The following is a 22,483-nucleotide window of genomic DNA, read 5'->3' on the forward strand; positions in this document are numbered from 1 at the left end:
CTTAATTAAAACACAAAACTGGAGAAAAAAGTCTGGTTGTATTGATTAGTCTTATCTTGTCTTTTTTCCTACAACAATACATTTTGCAAATATACTTGACAAGCATTTATAACATTACTTGAAATTACAAATAGTTACCAGGAAGTTTTTGACAAAATATCCTTAAAAAAGAAAATAGGTCGAAACCTTTACTTCAATAGTTTGAGTATATTCTATGATCTAGCAGTAAAGATTTGTGATTTGCATATCACCATTTATATGGACTTGAAATCTGTTTCACAATTTGAATAAAATCACAATAAATTTAGCTGTAAAGAACAAAAAAAAAAACAAAAAAACAACAGCAACTTGCAATTGAGATAAAACGCTATGATATCGTCTTTTCTATTTTTTGTGAGCTATGTCTTGTTGTTCATTTCAATTCTCATTGTTCATTTCAAAGTATACCTAACATTTGTATTTTGATTTGTATTTAGAAAATTTAGAGTTAGAAAATTTAAATAAAGAAGAGAAGCATAATAGACTTCGTAAACAAGAGAATTTTTGGATCCATACTCTTTGTACAGCTTATCCTTTTGGGCTAAATGATCGTGTAGCAAAATATGGTGATAAATTCTCAAAATCTATTGGGCAAATGATTTTTAATTATAAGTTAATACTTAAAAGATTATATAGTATATAAATTGGAAACCGGTTTGTAACTGTAAGCAACTTGGCCTATTTGTAAATCCCACTTACAAACATATTATAACAGGGGACTTGTCAATAATAAAACAAGATGATCTTCAAATTATAATGAATAAAAAGGGCTAATTTCCGTCTTTCTCATCATCTGAAAACATCGAGTGTTCTTGATAGCTTGGAAAATGATTTTGATTTATTTATTGATAAGTGGTGTAAGAAAGAGAATAAAAATAAAGAGAGTTTTCAAAGTTGGAAGAATTTAATTATTAGTAGAATACGAAATAAAATATATTCTAACTTAAAAAATACTAACACTAAATGATTATTTTATAATGCTAAGATAAAACAAGCAATTGCTAATGTACAGAATGAATTTGTAATTCTGCCAGCTAATAATAATTTTGCCATAATTTGTCAGAAGCTGTATTGTGATATCTTAAAAAGGGAGTTATGCACAACTAATGTTTAAGAAAAGATAAATTTAGAGGATGAAAATTTAATCGAAAAGACTGAAGAAATACTTGTTAAAAATTTCAATATTAAAATAAAATACAATAATAAAGAGTTCCCTTTCCTATATTGGACTGTAAAATTTCATAAGAATCCCCCTAAACCACGGTTTATTACTGGAGCAGCTAAATGTCCGACCCGCATTGCTGCTACTGACCTCTCTTTAATATTAAAGGAAATTATAAATAAACTTAAAACCTATTGTTCTGGTATTAAAAAATTTTCGAAATTTTAATCCATATTGGAGTGTTAATAATTCACTGCAAGTGATAGATTCTTTAACAATGGTTTCAGCTAAAAAAATTGAGTCTTTTGATTTTGCGATAATGTGTACTAATTTATCACTTAATGTAGTGTTAGATATTTTAAAAACGGTTATCAAGAAATCTTTCCTCTTAGCTAGTAAGAGGTTCTTAAAAAAAGACACTTATAATAAAAAAGCTATATGGACAATTTGCTTTAAGAATACAGTTAACTTGAGATGTTACAGCTTGGATATGAATTTTTGATTTATTATAATTTGTTTTATATAATACTTATATAAGATTTAATGGTAATTTGTACAAACAAATCGTAGGAATTCCCATGGGGGGGGGGATACCACCCCATTTATAGCTGACTTGTTTTTAAGTCAACTAGAATATAATTATATGATGGATAAGAATAATCCCAATAATTTAAAACATGTTTTGTCAAACAATAAGATATATTTAGATGAAATTTTGGTCTTAAATTCTAAGGATTTCATTCATATTTATAAAAATATATATCCATCAGAGCTTATTCGTGAACCTAGTCATGGCGCTAGTCTTGAAGATCATTTCTTAGATTTAAATATTAATATTTCTGATAATAATAAATTAAGTTTTAAAATGTATAATAAAACGGATGATTTCGATTTTGAAGTGATTAATTTCCCATTCCCTGAAAGTAAAATACAGTCAAATATCACATATTCGGCGTTTTTCTCACAGTTACTTCGATATGCAAGGATTTGTAGTAATTATATTGATTTTAAAAATAGATGTAAAATCTTAAGCCAAAAATTGATATTAAGAGGTTTTTTTCTGCAAATAAATTAACTTGGCAATTAAAAAAAATTGTTTTCATTATAACGAACTTTTAAATAAATATCAAAAGAATTATCTGGAAATACTTAGGGACATTTTTGGTTAATTTTATAGGTTCGCGAAAAGTTGATGCAGCGCCATCTATTTTGTGAATTGTATATCTAAATGAGCGGAATTTTCAAAAATAGTCACATGGCACTGATGAAATCTGTAATTAAGGCCTGTGGTCTAGGGGTATGATTCTCGCCTAGGGTGCAAGAGGTCCCAGGCTCAAATCCCGGACCATCCTAATTTTCGTCCTGTGGTGGCGCAGTGGGTTTGACCTTAGCTTGGTAATACGGGACCCAGAGATCGAACCATGCTGCAAGAATGCACTGCAGGGCCGACGCAGGGACCTTAGTAGTCAAGAAGCGTCGTTAATCCGATACAATACAATACAATGAAATCTGTAATTGTTTTAGTTCATTCAGTTTTTTCGCAAACAGTTAATATTTGTGATCTGGTTAAATTTATCACATTTAGTTTACCTACTGCTGCTAAATAGAGGAATATATTAACAGGACAAGCTTGTTTTTTGTGTTACTTGGTTGTTCTACACTTGTTAGCTTTGTTTTCATAGGCATTTTGTGGGGGTGATACCTGACACGAGGATACCATAAGTATTCTGTGGTAGGTGCAACACTTGACTGGGTAGAGAATTTAAAGTGCCGAAACCCTATAGGCGAGTACATTCTCCAGATGAGCCCTTATGTTGGGTTGTTGCCTCTGAATTATTTGTTTTTACTGTTTTTATTGTTTGGTAAATGACGACTTATACTTATTGACGACATGACTGCCTGTCCATGGATTATTCTTTATGGTTGATTGTGTATGGCTATGCTGTTTGACCTATGTGATTGTATGGATGAGTAGGGTTAAGGCCTCATTCAAGTGCTGGTCTATATTAATCACTAATTTAGGAAAACAGTCTTCCTTTTCTCCTTCTGTCTCCCTTTTTTTTCAATGTGTTTGTGCTGTTGCATTGGTGATTTCTCTTTTCGTTATATTAATGGTTTATATTTTCATTTATTATGTTAAATAAAGCTAATAAAGTAAAAGTAAAAACTTTGTAAAAATATTGTCAATATTTCACTTCCTTGAAATAGAAACACCTTTAAAAATGTTAAACCTTAGGCTGATTGGTGCCCTAAATTTTTAGGTTAGTTTAAAAAAAAAATTCTTTTAATTTCGCGCCATCTACTACCAAATACTATAAAATAGCACATGGAGGTTTTTGTATTGAAAAATGAAATTTCCAATATTTGTGATTCCAATTACCAATTAAAACCAATAATTTTCATTTTCACTGGTGTTGTTACTTTATATATAATTAAATATAAAAGCTGTGTTCTTTCAGTTTTATTAATTTTTTTTTACCTGGACAATTTTGAGGTTACTTAAAATATAAATAATGTGTGTACACACATATTTGATAAAAGTGGGGGGGGGGGAGTCTATAATCATTATCAGAACTAAAAGTCTTACGCCAAAATAGAAATATCCTGAAATTAGAAACAAACTACACATTTTATAAGCGAAAAATCATAAGATTCAGTTATGAGTTTTAAGTCAGCCAACTATAATTCTTATAGGTTTTCCCTACTATTTGGAATAATATCTATGGTTTGTGGCCTCATCGGAGTTCCAACTGGTGCTTATCTGGGAAGAGTTTTGAAGCCAAGATTCATTGCGTCAGAATCCCTTATTACTGGAGCTGGTCTTCTATTGGCAGCACCGTTCTTTTTCGCTGTAATTTACCTTGCACGCTATGACACTACTGCGGTTTGGATCATGCTGATTATAGCGCAGCTTTTCGTAAATCTCAATTGGGCCTTAACTGTTGAAATTCAAATGGTAAGTAGTACTAATTCAAATTTATGTCATTTCAAAAACCAATTTTGTTTTATTTATTTCGTTCAAAACAAATTTAAATAAAATTGAGTTTTAATCTGTAATGAACATATATCAAACATTTACATATTTTAAATTTTTTAGAATTGTCATTTTGTGTTCAGACCTCGTGCCATCTATTAGCAACAGCGATCTCTTACATTGATGCTATAACATTACGGTAGTTTGAATCATGCTTATTATCAAGAACTTTTTTAAAACCTCAGTTGGGTCTTAACTATTGGAATCAAATGATAAGTACTATTGGCTTGAAGTTATTCAACTCGACCATTATTGACGGGAACTCCACTGGGAGTGGGAGTCTTTCAGGTTAAGCCTAAGGAAAATAAGTCTTGCGCTGCGACTGCACTAATTGGCTCCAGGCCTCATTGTACTTGTTGGCTGAAGGACCACGAAACGTAGATCAGTGCCACCAGTAAGGACTGTAAAATCCAATCCTGTGTTCTTTACTTTATTCATTTCATAAGTAAACAATATTTTATAGGTTTGTACTTAAAGAGTAAATGAAAACCTTTGAAATGACACTAGTAGTGGAGGCTTTTCAGGTTTAAAGGATGCACTATGCCTTTTAATTCTGGTCCTGGCCACTTCTTTAAGATGCACCTGTTCGTTACATAATACTATAGCATACCTATTTGTTACATAATAATAAAGGGAGATGCTTGATGCATAATACTAAAGTATATCTATATGCTACATAATAGGAAAGTTTACTTATTCAGAGGATTACCTAATCCCCGGTGACTTGTTAAATTTATTGACGATGACATAATCTTGCGTGACTTTTTGGAGCTCAGGGCCCGTTTATTTTTCTTTGAAAAGTTTTCTTCGGGATACTTTATTTTCCGTGTGTTTTTCTTCAGAGCGTTTTTTATTCCAGATTTCATTTACTTTGATACTTTTTTTCTGTTTTCAATTTTTTTTCTTCTAGAGATTCAGGATATACCCTCAGGGAGCCTTTATAGTCCGTCGTCAAAGATTTTATTCTGCTATACGAATCGAATGTAAGAACAGAGATCCCCCCAATGGAATGCTTGCCTTGACCACCTGTACCAACACATTCTTTCTAATATTTGGTTTCAGGAATTAAATTCTATGAAATAGACTGCTACTCGCACGGAGAATTCTCTCCAGAGTTTCTAGATTTATAAGGCTATGCATCGCGTAATTTATATCCATTATCCCCGAGAGCGCGCTAGAATCCACCAATGCTATGAACTGTTGACCTATCAGGCACACTTGGCTGTTACACTGTTATGGAATAAAAAGACAAGTTTTTTTTACCTGAAAGTAAGGAGTAACATTAAAACTTAAAACGAACAGAAATTATTCCTTAAAGAAATGAGACTGTCCCTTCCTCAACGCCCCACTCTCTATGCTAAAGTTTGACTCTTTCTCACAACCTTACTTTTCAAAACAATTAAAAAAACTTTAGCGTAAAGAGCGAGGTGCCGAGAAGGGGACATACCCTTTCATATACCGAATAATTTCTTTTCTTTTAAGATTTAATGTAGCTCCTTACATTCAGTTATAAAATCTTGTTTTTTTTTTATTTAATTTCTGTACATTTTTCAATTAATGCAGGTTTTGAATTTGGCTCACCGTACATGAATTCTTAAAACAAAATTTACATATTAATTATACTTTATTTAAACTAATAATAACTTTATAATAACCTAAGTTTGATTTTTGTTTTAGTTGTTTAAGAATGACACCTGAATCACAAAGGCTATTTAATTAGAATAATGGCCTCTTTTGAAAGGTAAAATAAAACTTAGAGTGAAAGTGAGCTACTGAAGAGAGGCAACCCATCTGATAAACGTAATATTTTTTGTTGGTTTTAAGTTTTCATGCTGCTTCTTAATTTCCATTGAAAAACTTGTTTTTTTATTTAAATGAAGATCATTTTTAAAATGACGTTGGGAAACCCCTCCCAGCTCCCCCTCCATGGAAAATTCCCTTCCTCCACGAGAAATTTATCCATGGAAAGATTCTCCCATGTACCTTAAATTAACGGTATTTGTGGAACTATTCTTTTAAGGCATAGTAACAAAACGGCCAAAGAGTTAGAAACTGTTCTTATGAAAATGAGAGTCACAAGTTGAGAAATTCCCAAATGACTGAAATGAATAAAAGAAAAGATCTTTAAAATATATAAACAATATTTTATGTTCGTTTTAAGTTTTAAAGTTATTACTTACTTTCAGTTGGAAAAAACTTGTATTTTTTATTTAATAACAACCACAAGCGGGATCCTTAGCTTATTATCGCATAAAAATCATAATTTTGAAGGTGCTTAAGATAAAATTAAATATTAGGATTGGCCGGGAAGTAAAACAAACAAATTATTGCTTATATCAGCTATTATTTTACAAAAATTGAACTTTAGCGGAAAGAGTGAGGTATTTACGAGGGGACGAACTTCCTCACATACGGAAAATTTGGGGGTTCCAATTCCTTATGAATTAATCCTGAAACATAAAGAAACCCCCTCATATAAATAACAATATTTGTTCGTTTTAAGTTTGAATGTTATTCCTTGCTTTCAGTTGAAAATCTCTTTTAAAAAAAATTAACTTCTGATCGTTTTAGGTGGTGGGATATCCACCGTCCCTTCATAGAAATTATCTTCCCCTATTAAAAATACTCCATGGAAGGATCCTCCTACGTACCCAGCCCTTCCCCAGCCCTCCAACCCCACCAGAGAGAAATCCCCTGAAAACGTCTTTATACTTACCGGTAACAAATACCATATTAAAACAATGGGCAAAGCTCATCACTTGCAGCCCTTCCCGCAGAGACAATGGGGATTAAGTCGTCCTCAAAGACATAGTTATTAGATGTTTCGACTATTTTAAAGAAAATCGCTATCTCAAAACTTTGATCTTGTAACATCTGGAAAAAATGAGCACAGGAGGAGGTCTAGGTGCCCTCCAATTTTTTGATTACTTAAAAAGGAAACTAGAACTTTTAATTTTTAGGGAACGTTCTTATTTGTAAAAAATATACATAACTTAGGAATTAACTTGCCTAACGAACTTCTATATTTTTATATTTTTATTATGTATATGACGGGATTTGTCCCCTCATTAACACCTCGCTCTTTACACTAAAGCTTAAATTTTGTCCCAATTTCTTAAGAATGACCCCTGAATCAGAAAGGCCGTAAAATAAATAGTTGAAATGACTGGAAATACTTTAGTGTAAAGAGAGAGATATTTAGGAGGAGAAAAACTGCTAATTTTCGCAATAGTCTTTGTTCGTTTAAAACTAACATGCTGCTCCTTACTTTTAGTTGAAATTTTTTTTTCATATTTGTTTTTTCATTGTTTTTTTTATAATAGTGCTAGCAAATCCTGCGCCCTCTTCATTGAATTTCTCCTCTCCTAAGACATATTCCTCCAAGGAAATATCCTCCCACAAATCCCTCTTCTCTTTTGAAAACACCATTTTTATCAAATAAACATCTCGAAATAACTTAGAAATATTGGGGGCTGTCAGAGTGTAACAGAATTCAGTTATTGACGCCGAACTGGCGTCAATTGCTATGGAGTATCACCATCTTATAGTGAAACCCTACGTTTTGACTGTTAATAAAAACTGTCTATTTAGCTGTTAAAACCTCAGAAAACACTCATGCAGTCGTATTTTGCCAAGCTTTCGTGAATTGCTACAAGTCACCAGAAGAAATGCTATTGGGAAATCTCCTTTAAGTTTAGACGATCGATTCTAGTGTAGACAGTATTTATATAGGAAAACGTTTGAAATTTCTCTAGGTGTGATAATACCATCAGAGTATGTTCCCACTACACAATAAAAAGTATCCATCGGACTATTTAAACCTCAGAAAATAGTTAAGTGATGATGATGGGTGCCAGATAAGTGCTTTGGCCACATTGTGCCTCGCTTTCGGTGTTATGTAATTGCTACAAGTCACAAGAAGAAAAACTGTTGGAAATTTTCATTTAAGTTTAAAATATAAATTCTAATGTATACGGTATTTATGTAGGAAAATGTCTGAAAATTCTTTAGGTGTGATAATGCCCACCAAAATGTGCCACGAGCAAGCCATTGAGTGTCAAGGTGGCATGAAACACCTTGGGCTATCACATTCTAAGTATAAAATGATATTTCCTCGCTATTTAGTAAAAACTGTCGGTGTATATTAAACGGCTTATGCTCGTTCTCTTCAAATTACAAAGGTTGTCAGACCAAACTGGAAAGTAAGTGCAAGATTTATTGATTAAAAACACTGGTTTTCATGCATTATTATATTTTTGATGTTGCGGATATACTTACGGCGAATATATCAGCATTTATGTAGACAATGCTCGATTGAGGACCTTTTTAGTAGAAAGTAACTCTTTCTTACCTGTATAAAATTGATTTCAGTGCCCTAGAACAATATGTTTTAATAACTTTTGTAAATTTTTTTATCAATTAAACATTTATTTGTCTTACAAAGCTGTTTGAGTTTTGATAAGACAATAATCTTGCCTAATTCACGTCAGAAAATTAATAAAAATGTAACAGCAAGGTTTGCCTTAGATCAGTAGCTAATAACATTGTTGGGTTTTAGCGTGTCTTTGGGGTGAATGGTTATCAAAACAAACGATTAATTGCTTTATCGATCTAAAAACTGTGTAGGGAATTGAGCGTGTAGGGAAACACCCTATTCCGTAGAATTTATATCCCGAAAGATAATATTAGGAAGGATTTGTTGGTATAGGTGGTTACGGCAGCATTCTATAAGGAAAATCCCCGGTCTTACGTTCGATTCCTACTGTGAAATAAAATCTTTGATAATGGATTACAAAAGTTGCCTGAGGGAAAAATCTTGATTAAAATATCTCGAAGAAAAAAAATTTAAAACAGAAAAAAATATTGAAGAAAATGAAATATTGAAGAAGAAAAAATGCTTCGAAGAAAAACACCTTGAAGAAACATGTCGAAGAAAATGGGTTGAAGAAAATATCGTGAAGAAAAAGAAATATCGAAGAAAATAAAATTGAAGAAAAAGAAACATCTTGAAAAAATCCCTTGAAGAAAAAAAAACCTGAAAAAATTCCTTGAAAGAACAAACAACGCCTTCAAGAAAAAAAGTGTTGAAGAGAAACATCCAGAGGAAAAAATTCCTTGAGAAAAATATTATTGAGAAAAAGAAAACCTTGGATAAAAAAATACTTTGAAAAAAACACCTTGGAAAAAAACCCTTTGAAGAAAAAAATGTGTTGAAGAAAGAATAACCCCTGAAGTATTGCGTAACACTCACTTTTGCACCGTCCTCAGTTACATCCGGGGTTCCCTGTCTGACTAGCAGTCCCTAAACTCTAACAAGTCATGCGAAATTACATGATCCTCAATAAATTTATCAAGTCAAGCGATATTATGTCTTCAACAATACATCACACAAGTCACGCGAGATTATGTCATCCTCAAGATGAGTGAACATTCCTTACTATTTAATAAACATGTGTACTATAATTTTACGCAACAAACACTTCCCTATATTATTATGTAACAAACAAATGTTCTTAAGTATTATGTAACAAACAGGTGCATCTTGAAGAAGTTTAAAAAAGTGCCAGGACCGGGATCCGAAGGGATAGGGCACCGTTTAAAACTGAAAAGCCCCACTACTAAGATTTTTATCCTTCGATTTATCCATCCACTTATGACCAAATGAAAAGAAGGTGGTCCTTGGACGAAATGGGAAGAGGTAGGATTTAATAAGAATTAGAATCTACTAGAAGGATGCATATAGCGCAACTTTAAACCAATTAGGGTGGAGCTAGAATGCACATTATTGTGTTGGCTGACGGCTGATTTGCGGTGCAATGAGTTGTTAGTAGTGATAGAACTGGTGTAGCTTTTGGTTATAATAAAAGCAGAGCGCCCCAAGAAATAATGCGACAGTTACCTTTTCGAAGAAGAAGTAAGCGTGGGGATGGACTGTTGAAGGTTAGAATGTTGGTATGGACCATGAAAGGCGAGGACTTATAACAAAATTTGCTGAGGAATTGAATGAGCTAAATATAAATGCTAAGGATTATGCTTTTATTTCCAAATTTTCATAAAGTGAGATTAAATTTGTTTTATTATAATCAAAAATTGTAACATCTATATCCTATAAACAAAAGTTAAGGGCAGATTTGTCTTGCATATTCATAGCTTTTCAAGGACGAATTTTAAAATATCTTTATCATCTTACGCTTGCACTAACAAATTTCAATTCTCTTCTGATAGTAGACTCATTTTTATTTTCTATATTTAACGTAATTTTAACGCAACAAATTATTCCACAATTATTTTTTTTTTAGAGCGTGGTAATACCAACAAGAAGAGCAACATCACAGGCTTTCAATATTTTCGTTTCACACGCTCTTGGAGATTGCATCAGTCCATACCTTATTGGCTTAGTAAGTAATATCTTTATCCAGTCTTAATTCTAGCACACCAGATAGGTATTTAAATACGAATCCATATCATTTTAAATAGCTGGGGGAGGAACATTGAGATCAGTGCTATAATTAATTTGGAATATTTTAAGTTTATATAGCAATGGAGACAGATATTTTCTTCTCAAAAATTGACATGTTTCTAAATTACAAATACAGGCTAGAAGCTGAGTCTGGTAACTGAAAAATCTAAATTAATTTTGTTTTTATACTTCTCAAATATACCTTATTTTATGATGTAGGACAATGTGTCCGTGCCTTGGCCCCATGAACCACACAATGCAATCAGTGGAACTTTGACAATATCCCGAGATTCAATGGCGGAAAATCCTGAAGTATGATACAGAATTTAAGAGAAAAAAGAGAAATAATATAATAATTACGTATATGCTTAATTTTTACCAATAACTTCTGAGACATCAATTGTCAAGCGGAAAAAGATCAGAAAAAAACTTGAAAAGAAGAAAAATGAGAGTATTTCCAGTCAGTGAATATGCATACAACGAACGATTTTTGCTCCTTTAAGTTTTAATGTTGCTCCTTACTTTCAGTCGAAAAATGACTTATTATTTAATTGAATTTCTGATTGTTCTTCAAACAATACTGGGAAATCTTCCCTCCTCCCTCCAAAATAAATCTAATATGGTAAGTTGCTCCCGCATAAAATACCCCTGGAGAGTTCCCCCAGGCAATTTCCCCGATTCAGATTCATTTCAGATTCAGATTCATTTATTCAAAAATTCATATACATCAAAATCTTCAACTTGCCCAAATGGAGAGACAAGCTCGACTACTGGGCAAGACGTATAAACAAAATTTAACAATCCTCATTCATACAGAACAAACAAAAATGAACCACTATTTCATCGAAAAAAAAAATATCTTTAATGAGAGTATTTAAGGTAGAGTAAGTGGAGTGAGGCCAAAATAAAATAAAAAATAAAAAAAATTTTACCAACCGTTCTTGCAAGCAGATTCCTTTATATAACTTTTTAATCGTCTCTTGAAAGATCCTTTTGGTAACTCAACAAATTTATTTAATGAATATTTGTTGGCTATTGATGGGACCATATACCGGAGGTTGAAACGGGATCTTTCATTTTTCACCAGAGGTAGTTTGTATGGATTAACACATCTAGTTATCAGTGAATTTTGATGTTTGGACAGTAAATTCTGGTCAAAAAAGAAATCATGTACATGTTGAATCTTAAAAAACCAACTAGATAATAGGAGATGAGATTTCTGGTAAGGGTCATTATGTCTAGAAACAGGTAAGAAGTGCGTGTTTCAGAATGGATATCTGTACTCCTCGGGTGTTGTAATTACTTATCTAGAATTCGAATAGCTTTTTTTTGCAGGGTTTGTAGTGGTTTAATATGTGATTTAAAAGTCAGCAAAAATATAGCTGAGCAATATTGGATTTGTGCATCAATTAGGCAAAAATATAGGATTCTTAGAACCTTATATGAGAATAAAAATTTTAGTCGGTGGAGCAAACCTATATATCTTGATAATTTTAGTCTCAACAACGAAATATGTGTTTTAAAATTCATGGTAGGGTCAAAAACGATACCTAAATATTTTGCTGTGTAAACTCTTTTGATTTCATGAATAGTATCAATGGTAATTTCATTCAGAGAAATATTTTTCAACTTTTGATTTGATCTTCCATAAATAATAAATTCTGTTTTAACAAAATTAGGGACAAGTTTGTTAATTTGGAACCAATATACGATGGATTTTGCAACTTCAATCAGTTTTTCTTTCAGTGCATCTAATGTTGGTGCTTTTAAACTTGCTGCAGTATCATCCGCAAACATAATTGTTAATGCATTTTCAGGAGTAGATTTAGGGAGATCATTTATATATATTAAAAATAATAGAGGTCCTAGAATTGAGCCTTGTGATACACCGATATTATTATTCGATGTCTCAGACAAATATTCACCATCAATATCTACCACAAACCTTCGATTGTGCAAATATGATTTGATTAATTTTAAAGGTACTCCTATTATTCCCGTATCTTCAAGTTTTTTAAATAGAATTTCATGATTTAAAGTGTCGAAAGCTTTCTTAATATCAAAAAACAATGTAGCTGCTAAACAATCATTATCTAAAGCATCATTAATGAAAATATGTGTTGCGGCGACAGCATCTTCTGTCGATCTATCTTTTAAAAAACCAAACTGGAACTTCGAAAATTTTTTTATCTTTTCCAGAAATGATGTAAGTCTATATTTCATTATTTTTTCAAAAACTTTAGCCAGTGGGGAAAGGAGTGCAATAGGAGGGTAATTATTGGGATCTTGAGCCTCCCCTTTTTTAAATATAGGGATTATTTTAGCCTTTTTCAGAAGATCAGGGAAGACACCATTTTTATGCTCTTATTTATAACATTTGCAAGAGGTTCATATATTACTCTTGATATTTTCCTTAAAAGATTTGTGGATATATCATCTACTGAAGCCGAATTTCCTCTCTTTAAATCACTAATAGCTTTTTGGTATTCATCAAATGATACTGGTAGCATATACAATGATTTATCTCCGACAATCTTGACAATCCATATTTTCGTTGAAAATACCCCCTCCCTGGAAAATGCGGACTTTCTAGGCCAGGAAGATTTTGCTTAGCCAACTTTCTTTTTAAAAGGACTTATTTTTCGTTTAATTTTTCATTGTTTTTTTTTAAATCATTATAGAAGCATCCACCCCCATCACCAAAATTTATTCTGGAAATAGCCCCCCCCCCCCCAAAAGGAAAGGTACCCCCTTATGAATTCCCCAATTGAGAAATTTTCACACGGAAAATACATCCCCCAAATCGACAAATTCCCCCACAACTCCGTCCCCGCTGGAAATCTCCCCGGTACAACTGCCATGGAACAACCCCACGTGTAAAATTGAGTCACCAAAGAGAAAGCACGAGGAAAAAAAAAAATAAATTTCATGCAGGAATTCTGGCAAATCACCACCGTGTAGAATATTTCCTTGAAAGTTCATCCCAGGGAACTCCTCTTCCGAAGGAAAATTCTCCCCATGGGGAATCCCCACCCAAAATATGTCTGTATAGAACTACTATCCATAGTATATTTTGTCATTACACTCCATGTTAGGACAAACTATATAATACATAAAACAAAATTCAAAGTAAATAATGGACGAATTTCATAACTTACAGCCCCTTCTCCAGGGGTTATGTATGTCACGCCATCCTGAGATGGCGTGACCTACATAACTTGCCTCATTTTGTCTCATTTTCGAGATAGGGGGAAAACACCCTCTAAAATTTAAGAAATATTAATGAAAATATTACTATCAGATTCAGCGTACCAGAGAACTCTACCGTAAAAAGTTCAATCTCCTTAATTCAAAAATGTGGAGTTTTGCGCTTTATGACAGAAAAAAAAAATCACGGATGCTTGTTTTTTTTTCCCTTTAAAGGTAATTACAGTGAAGTTTCATTCTAACAAAAATTAAAATTTCTAGTGCCCTTTTTAAGTTATCGAAAAGATTGGAGGGACTGGCCCCTCTCCTACGCTCCTTTTTTTCCGAAAGCTGTTTGATGAAATTTTGAGATACCCATTTCGTTTGATGTAGTTGAAAGATCCAAAATATAGTTGAAAGGTCTATTAGGGTAAAACAACCCCCCACAACCCGTGGGGAGAGGCCTGTAAGCTATGAAATTTGTCCATTGTTTACACATAATTTTTGTTATTGGTAAGCATAGTTTTTTTTGGGTGGGGAGGCTTTCGTGGTTAAGGTGGGTTTCCATAGGGAGAATTTACCTTAGGATGGGGAGTTTCTGGGGGATGAATTTCCCAAAAGAAATTTTACACTGAAGAGATTTGACAGAATGCCTATACTAAACAGAGAGAGAAAGATGGGTTTATTAATATAAAAAAAAAAAAACAAGCCAATAGCCGGAAGCAAAGCTTGTTTGGGCTTAAATTCTTGTTTAAATTCTTGTTAATTGTCTTAGATTATCTTTCCCAACTCAATTTTGCATGTGAAGATGTTCCAGAGGAATTTTCCGGGAACTATTTCCGGAGTGTTTTTAATTCCATAAAAAAAATGCTACCAGAAAGGGCCTTTCCAGAATGTTCGAGAAACCGATTGATAATTAAGTGTTTTTCTAATGTAAGTATAATAAGGATAATTTTTCATTTTTTTTTACCGAGATGGAGTGGGGGAAGGGGGGTTTTAGAGAAGATGGAACCGTTTAGAGGAAATTGTAGCATACGTGGGACGAAATTTCCAAGGAGGAGCTTCCCAAGAGCGGGCATACTTCATGGAGGGTGAGCCAAATTTACCTGGATTATTTGAAAAACTATCAGAAATAAAAATAAATAAAATAAACTGAAAGTGAGGAGCCACATTAAAAATCAAAACAAACAGATATATAAGGGAATTTTTTAAAACTGAAAGTGAAGAACAACATTAAAAATCAAAACAAACAGAAATTATTCCTTATACGAAGGTTTGCCCCCAGTTGTGATGCCTCAACTGGTTTAAAGGATGCCCAACCCCTCCAAATCTTAGTCCCAACACTTTTTCTTTTAAATTTCTTCATGACACAAGTGCTATCAGTTTTCTAAAAGATGCAAGTGTTTGTTTTCTTCCAGATTTTTTTATTGTTCCAAAATTTAGGAGGGCCAGGGAAAAACCTTCAGGGCCTGCCAATATATGATAATTTGATTGTTACGTAGTAGGGAGTGGTTTCTTCAAGACGATGTTCAAAACGTTTCAAGAAACTTTAAGAAATTTTTCTTCAAGACATTTTTAAAGACATTTCAAGACGTTTTTAAGAAACTCGTCTTCGAGATATTTTCGAGAAAAATTCTTTGGTTTTTACGTAAGAGAAATGTTTACCTTTGTTAAGGATAAAGCATTCTCACGTATCTTACTTCTTCAGGTCCTGTGGAGAGCCCCCACTTGTAAATGAGCAGGGCACGCTTCTAAGGTGCTACGTAATGACGATGCACACGTGGGTGTGAAGTAATACTCTAAGAATTGTTTTTCTTCAGAGGGTTTTTTTCTCAGGGAACCTTTGTAATTCAAAAATTTTGGTCTGCTTTAGAATTCGAAAGAGATTTCCCCTCTACGAAATGGGATACTGCACAGCTTGACCAAGAAAGCCTTCATAACATTTTGATTCGGAGAATACTTTCTAATGGAAACATTTCAAAAAATTTATGGATCACTTGTTTCCTATGGCTTGAATAATTGACTTGCGGGGGAAAACATCGGCTACAGGCAATTGATTAAATTTGAAGTTCACCAGCTCATTACAATGCTATTAATTTAAATCTTAATATTAGAAAAATCATCCTTTGAATAGGCCTTAAGTATTACGCTTTATGCAGCAGAAGTAAAATAGTAATAATAAGAAATTAACAGGAATGATCGAACTTTTCTGAAAAATTGGAAAATAATCCTTCATAGAGAATTTTTAAAGACATATATTTAGAGAGTAATATAATTTGCTCAAAACATAGGAAAATAGTACTTCCTTGAGAATTTTCAAAGATGTATAGCTAAAGAATGATATAAACTGGCTCAAAATCTAGGAAAATGGTTCTTCTTAGATAAGTTTTAGATATGTTCTTAACCAATAATGTAAACTTGCTCAAAGTCTTCAAAAATTGGATATTCAAACCAGTAAAGTTAGTTTCTTTTGAAAATTAGACCCAGGAAAAGTGAAAAGTCTTAAAAGTTTATAGTCGAACCAATAAAATTCATTTCTATTTAACAGTAGACCCAGGAAAAGTGAAAAGTCTTTAAGAATTTGCTTCTCAAGCCAATGAAGTTTATTTCTTTCGAGAAATAGACCAAGAAAAAGTGAAGTCTAAAAAAAACCGATATTCAACCAATAATGTAAACTTGCTCAAAGTCTTCAAAAATTGGATATTCAAACCAGTAAAGTTAGTTTCTTTTGAACATTAGACCCAGGAAAAGTGAAAAGTCTTAAAAGTTTATAGTCGAACCAATAAAATTGATTTCTAGTTAACAGTGGACCCAGGAAAAGCGAAAAGTCTTTAAGATTTCGCTTCTCAAGCCAATGAAGTTTATTTCTTTCGAGAAATAGACCGAGAAAAGCGAAGTCTAAAAAAACGATATTCAAGCCATTAAAGGTGATATCTTTTGAACAGTAGATCCAAGAAAAGTAGAAAGTCTTTACAAATTTGATACTCAAACCAATCAATTTGATTCCTTTTGAACAATAGACCGAGGAAAGTGAAAAGTTTTCAAAAATTTTATACTCAAACCAATAAAGGTGCTTTTGCTTGAACAATAGACCCAGGGAAAGTCAAAACTCTTCAAAAAATTGATATTTAAACCAATAAAGTTGATTTTTTTTAACAATGGTTCTAGCGAAAGTTGAAATATGAACCAATAAAGTTGATTTTCTTAATAACAGACCCAGAAAAAGTGAAAAGATTTCAAAAATTTGATAATAAAAAAAAATTGTTTCTTTTCAACATTAGACCAAGGAAAAGTGGAATGTCTTCAAAAATTTGCCAGTCAAACCATTAAATTTAATTTCATTTGAACAATTAACCCCCTTAAAAGTCTTCGATTTTTGGTAGTAAAACCAAAAAACTGATTTCTCTTGAACAATAGACCCATAAAATGTTGAAATTCTTCAAAATTTGGATACTCGAACCAATAAAATTTATTCCTTTTGAACAATAGACCCAGGAAATGTGGAAAGGATTGAAAAATTTAATAGTCAAACCAATAAAATAATTTTTGTTGAACAACAGACCCAGGAAAAGCGGCAAGCCTTCTAAAAGTCAAAAAAGAGTCGTCAAACCAATAGAGTTGATTTATTTTGAAGAATATACTCAGGGATATTGGAGAGTTTTCAAAAATTTAATACTCAAGCCAATAAAGCTGATTCATTTTGAAACAGAGACCCAGGAATAGTGGAAAGTATTCAAAATTGTACCAATAAAGCTGATTTCTTTTGAACAATAAACCAAGAAAAAGTAAAAAATCTTCAAAAATTTGATAGTCAAACCAAAAATAGACCCATATTTGAAAAATGGACCCAGGAAAAGCGGCAAGTCTTCTAAAAGTAAAAAAAGAGTCGTCAAACCAATAGAGATTTATTTTGAAGAATATGCTCAGGGATATTGGAGAATTTTAAAAAGTTGATACTCAAGCCAAAAATAGACCCATATTTGAAAAATGGACCCAGGAAAAGCGGCAAGTCTTCTAAAAGTCAAAAAAGAGTCCTCAAACCAATAGAGATTCATTTTGAAGAATATACTCAGGGATATTGGAGAGTTTTCAAAAATTTGATACTCAAGCCAATAAAGCTGATTTCTATTGAAACAGAGACCCAGGAATAGTGAAAAGTGTTCCAAATTTTATGATCATACCAATAAAGCTGATTTCTTTTGAACAATAAACCAAGATAAAGTAAAAATCTTCAAAAATTTGATAGTCAAACCAAAAATAGTCCTAAATTTGAAAAATTGACCCAGGAAAAGTGGAAAATCTTCAAAATTTTGATGGTCAAACTATTAAACTTAATTTATTTTGAATAATAGAAAAATTAAAAGTGGAAAGTGTTCAAAATTTGATAGTCAAAACAATAAATTTGATTTATTTTGAATATTAGACACAAGAAAAGTGGAGCGTCTTGAAAATTTTAATAATCAAACCAGTAAAGTTTATTTCTTTTAAACAAAAGTACCAGGGAAAGCGAAAGGTCTTTGAAAATTTGATAGTCAAACCAATAAAGTTGATTTCTTTTGAACAATAAACACGGGAAAACCTGAAATTCTTCAAACATTTGGTGGTCAAACTATTAAAGTTGATTTCTTTTGAAAAATAGACCCAGGAAAAGTGGCAAATCTTCAAAATTTTGATGGAAGAAAAGTGGAACATACTGAAAATTTTAATAATCAAACCAGTAAAGTTTATTTCTTTTAAACAAAAGTACCAGGGAAAGCGGAAGGTCTTTGAAAATTTGATAGTCAAACCAATAAAGTTGATTTCTTTTGGACAATAGATCCAGGAAAAGTAGAAAGTCGTTAAAAACTTCAAACAAATAAAATGAAACAAATTTCAAGCAAACAAATAAAATGATTTTTTTGAACAATAGACTTAGGAAAAGCGGAAAAGCTTTTACTAAATTGTTATAGTCAAATCATTAAACTTGATTTCATTTCAACAATAGACCCAGGAAAGTGAAAATTTTTCAGAAATTTGATAGTCAAACCAGTAAACTTGATTTATTTTGAAGAAGAGACCCAGGAAAAGTGGAAAGTCTACAAAAATTTTATAGTCAAACCAATAGAGTTGATTTATTTTGAACAATAGAGGGAAAGTGGAAAGTCTTCAAAAATTTGATAGCCAAACAATAAAGTAGGTTTCTTTTGGACAATACACCCAGGAAAATATAAAGTTGTCAAAACTTTGATAGCCAAACCAATAAATTGATTATTTATTTTTTTTTAACAGAAAAGCCGAAAGTCTTCAAGAACCTGATAATCAAATCAGTAAGTTTGGTTTTTTTTTACATTAGACCCAAGAAAAGCCAATTTTCTTCGAAAATTTGATAACCAAACCAATAAAGTTGATTTCTTTTAAACAGAGGACCCAGAGAAAGTGAAATGTTTTCAAAGTTTGATAGTCAAACCAACAAAAGTGATTTCTTTTGAACAATAGACCAAGAAAAAGCGGAAAGTCTTCAAAAATTTGATACTCAAACTAATGAAGTTGATTTGTGACTTTCTTTTTTACGTTTTTTCTTCGAGAAGTTTTTTTAAGTTCGAGACAATGTTTTTTTCCTCACGACTTGATTTCTTCAAGATGTTTTTTAACTTTGAGACGTTGGTTTTTCTTCGTGATGTTTTTTCATTGAGATTTTTTTCCTTCAAGACATTTTTCTCTTAGTGATATTCGTTTTTCTTCCAAACGTTTTTTCTTCTATTTTTTTTTTCGTGACTTTTTTCTTCAGGGAAATACGCAGGTACTAGTCAAGTTGCAATCCCCAGATGTAAAAAATAATGAAAAAAAGATTAGGGTATATGGGTGTAGTCGTAAATATTAATAACAACAATTTTCATTTCATTTAATTGCTAATTTATACGGTGATATGTGAGAGTTTTTGCCATTGTATTTCTAAGAACAATTTCTCAACATCGACTTATTAGTTTAGTTCACTAGAACGTAATTCATTCATCCTTAGGAGCCCCCAGCTCAAATCTTATACTAGCCAAATATTTCTAAGCTCGTCTAAAACGGCTTAGCGATTATCTTAGAGCATTACGCAATTCGTATCGCAATAGCATCAATAAAGGAAGAATCACATTGTTCGGATTTGTCCAGAGCTCAATGATCTTTAAGAGCGATTAAATTAAAAAAAAAAACAGTTTTTTAAATGAAAGTAAGGAGCGACATTAAAACTTAAAACGAACATAAATTACTCCGTACATGAAAGGGGCTTTTCCTCCTCAACACCTCGCTCTTTAAACTAAAGTTTAACTCTTTCTCTTAACTCTACTTTTTAAGACAGTAAGAAACTTTAGCGTAAAGAGCGGGGCTTTGAGGAGGAATGCCCCTAGACGGAGTAATTTCTGTTCGTTTTAAGTTTTAATGTTGCTCCTTACTTTCATTTAAAAAAATCTTGTTTTTTTATTTAATTTCTGGACGTTTTTGAATCAATGCATATTTTGATCTTGCTCTTCGCGCATTAATAATTAAAACGAAATTTGCATATTAATTAACTGCAATTAATTGGAAGATTTTGAGAGAAAAGGAGCGAAGGAGAAGGCCTATTCGCCCTCCAATTTTTGATTACTTAAAAAGGCAACTAGAACTTTTAATTTTTTTTTACCAACGTTTTCATTGGTAAAAATATACGTAACTTACGAATTAACTTACGTAATGAACTTCTATATTCGTATGTTTTTATTGCGCATATGAGGGGGTTCACCCCTCTTCAATACCTCGCTCTTTACACTAAAGCTTAAATTTTCTCCCAATTCCTTAAGAATGACCTCTGAATCACAAAGGTCGTAGTATGAATAGTTGAAATTACTAAGAATACTTTAGGGCAAAGAGTGAGGTATTACGAGGAGGTAAACTCCTCATATGCGTAATAATTTTTGTTCATTTTAAGTTTTAATGTTGCTCCTTGCTTTCGGTAGAAAAAACTTTTCATATTTATTTATTCATTTTTTTTCTTAAACGCTAAAAAATTCTGCGCCCCCTTTTATTTAAATTCTCTTCCCCATGAGAAGTTTCTCAATGGATTTATCCTCCCACTTAAACCCTTGCTCCCTCAGCTCTTCCCCCTAAACCAAAATAATCCCCCTGGAAACGTCTGTATACTTCCCAGTTACCATTACTGTATGTAAACACAGGTCAAAGTTTTTAACTTGCAGCCCCTCCCACGAGGACTGCGGGGGAGTAAGTCGTCACCAAAGACATAGTTATTAGTTTTTTCGACTCTTGTGAATAAAATGGCTATCTCGGAATTTTGATCCAGTGACATTGGGAAAAAATGAGCGTGGGAGGGGGTCTTGGTGCCCTCCAATTTTTTGGTCACTTAAAAAAGGCACTAGAACTTTTAATTTCCGTTGGAATGAGCCCACTCAAGACATTCTAGGACCACTCAGTTGATAGGATCACCCCTGGGGAAAAACAATAACAAAAAACAAAAAAACAAATAAACAACTAAACACGCATCCGTGATCTATATTCTGGTAAAAAAAAAAAATGCGAAATTCCATATTTTTGTAGATAAGAGCTTGAAAAGATTGTATGACTTTTAGGGGGTGTTTCTCCTTATTTTTTAAAATGAGGCAAATATTCTCAGGCTCGTAACTTTTAATGGGTAAGTCTAATCTTGATGGAAATCGTATATTTAAAATCAACATTAAAATGCGATTCTTTTGATGTAACTATTGGTGTCAAAATTCTGTACAGTTCGTTACCACGAACTGTTTGACTTAGACTATAAAATTGTCCAGCTGACAGAAAAATCAGCTACGTAAGAGTTCATCAACTCTAGAAAGTACATAAGGGCTATATTATTGCACAACTAACACCCAAGGCCAAACAAATGAGTCACATAAGAATTTGTTGATTCTCAAGAATGCCATAGGGAATGGCATTGACAAGCGAGGGGCTACTTACTTCCTATTAAAGGAGTAAAGTAGTACTCAAAGTACTACCTAGATCACTGCTAGCAAGATCCCCAACAGCCACTGAAAAAGGTCTTTAAGTTATAAAGTTTTCCTGTTGTTTGCATATAGTATCTGTTACTGGGAAGTTTGAAAAAAAAAATTTCGGAGGATGATAGCGGTGAATATTTTAGGATATTTTACGGAAATAATTTTCCCCTGGGAGGAAATTTTTCAGAGGGGAGAGGGTTAACTGTTCAAGGGATATTTTTCACTGGGTGTTTGTTCTTGGTAAATTTTCATCGGAATTAAATAGTCTAGAGTACTTTATCGTTGGGATGGGAAATCTCTGTGTGGAGGTAGAGCTACATTATCCTACATTATCTAAAAGAATTATCAGATATTAAATAAAAAGTAGAAAGTAAGGAGCATCATTAAGACTTAAGAGGAATAAAATAAATTTTTATGCACGGTGAGCTAAGTTTGAACCTATATTAGTTGAAAAACGTTCAGAATTAATTAAAAAAATATTTTTTAATTGAAAGTAAAGAGCGATATTGAAACTTAAGACAAACAGAAAGTGTACTGTATATAAGAGGGGCTATCTCATCCTCGGCGCTTTGCTTTTTACACACAAGTTTGACTCTTTGTCACAACATTTTAAA

The 22,483-nt window shown here is 32.4% G+C and overlaps 1 protein-coding gene across 1 annotated transcript in view; it reads left to right on the plus strand.

The window, feature by feature from the left end:
* LOC136033962 (protein spinster-like) overlaps positions 1–22,483 on the plus strand; it is a 65,105-nt gene that overhangs the window by 37,645 nt on the left and 4,977 nt on the right. Inside the window, exons 6-7 of the mRNA XM_065714989.1 lie at positions 3,896–4,157; positions 10,535–10,633. Coding sequence (XP_065571061.1) covers positions 3,896–4,157; positions 10,535–10,633 — 361 coding nt within the window. The remainder of the gene's footprint in view (positions 1–3,895; positions 4,158–10,534; positions 10,634–22,483) is intronic.

This window comes from Artemia franciscana, chromosome 12, assembly GCF_032884065.1.
Source record: "Artemia franciscana chromosome 12, ASM3288406v1, whole genome shotgun sequence".
NCBI classification, from domain to species: domain Eukaryota; kingdom Metazoa; phylum Arthropoda; class Branchiopoda; order Anostraca; family Artemiidae; genus Artemia; species Artemia franciscana.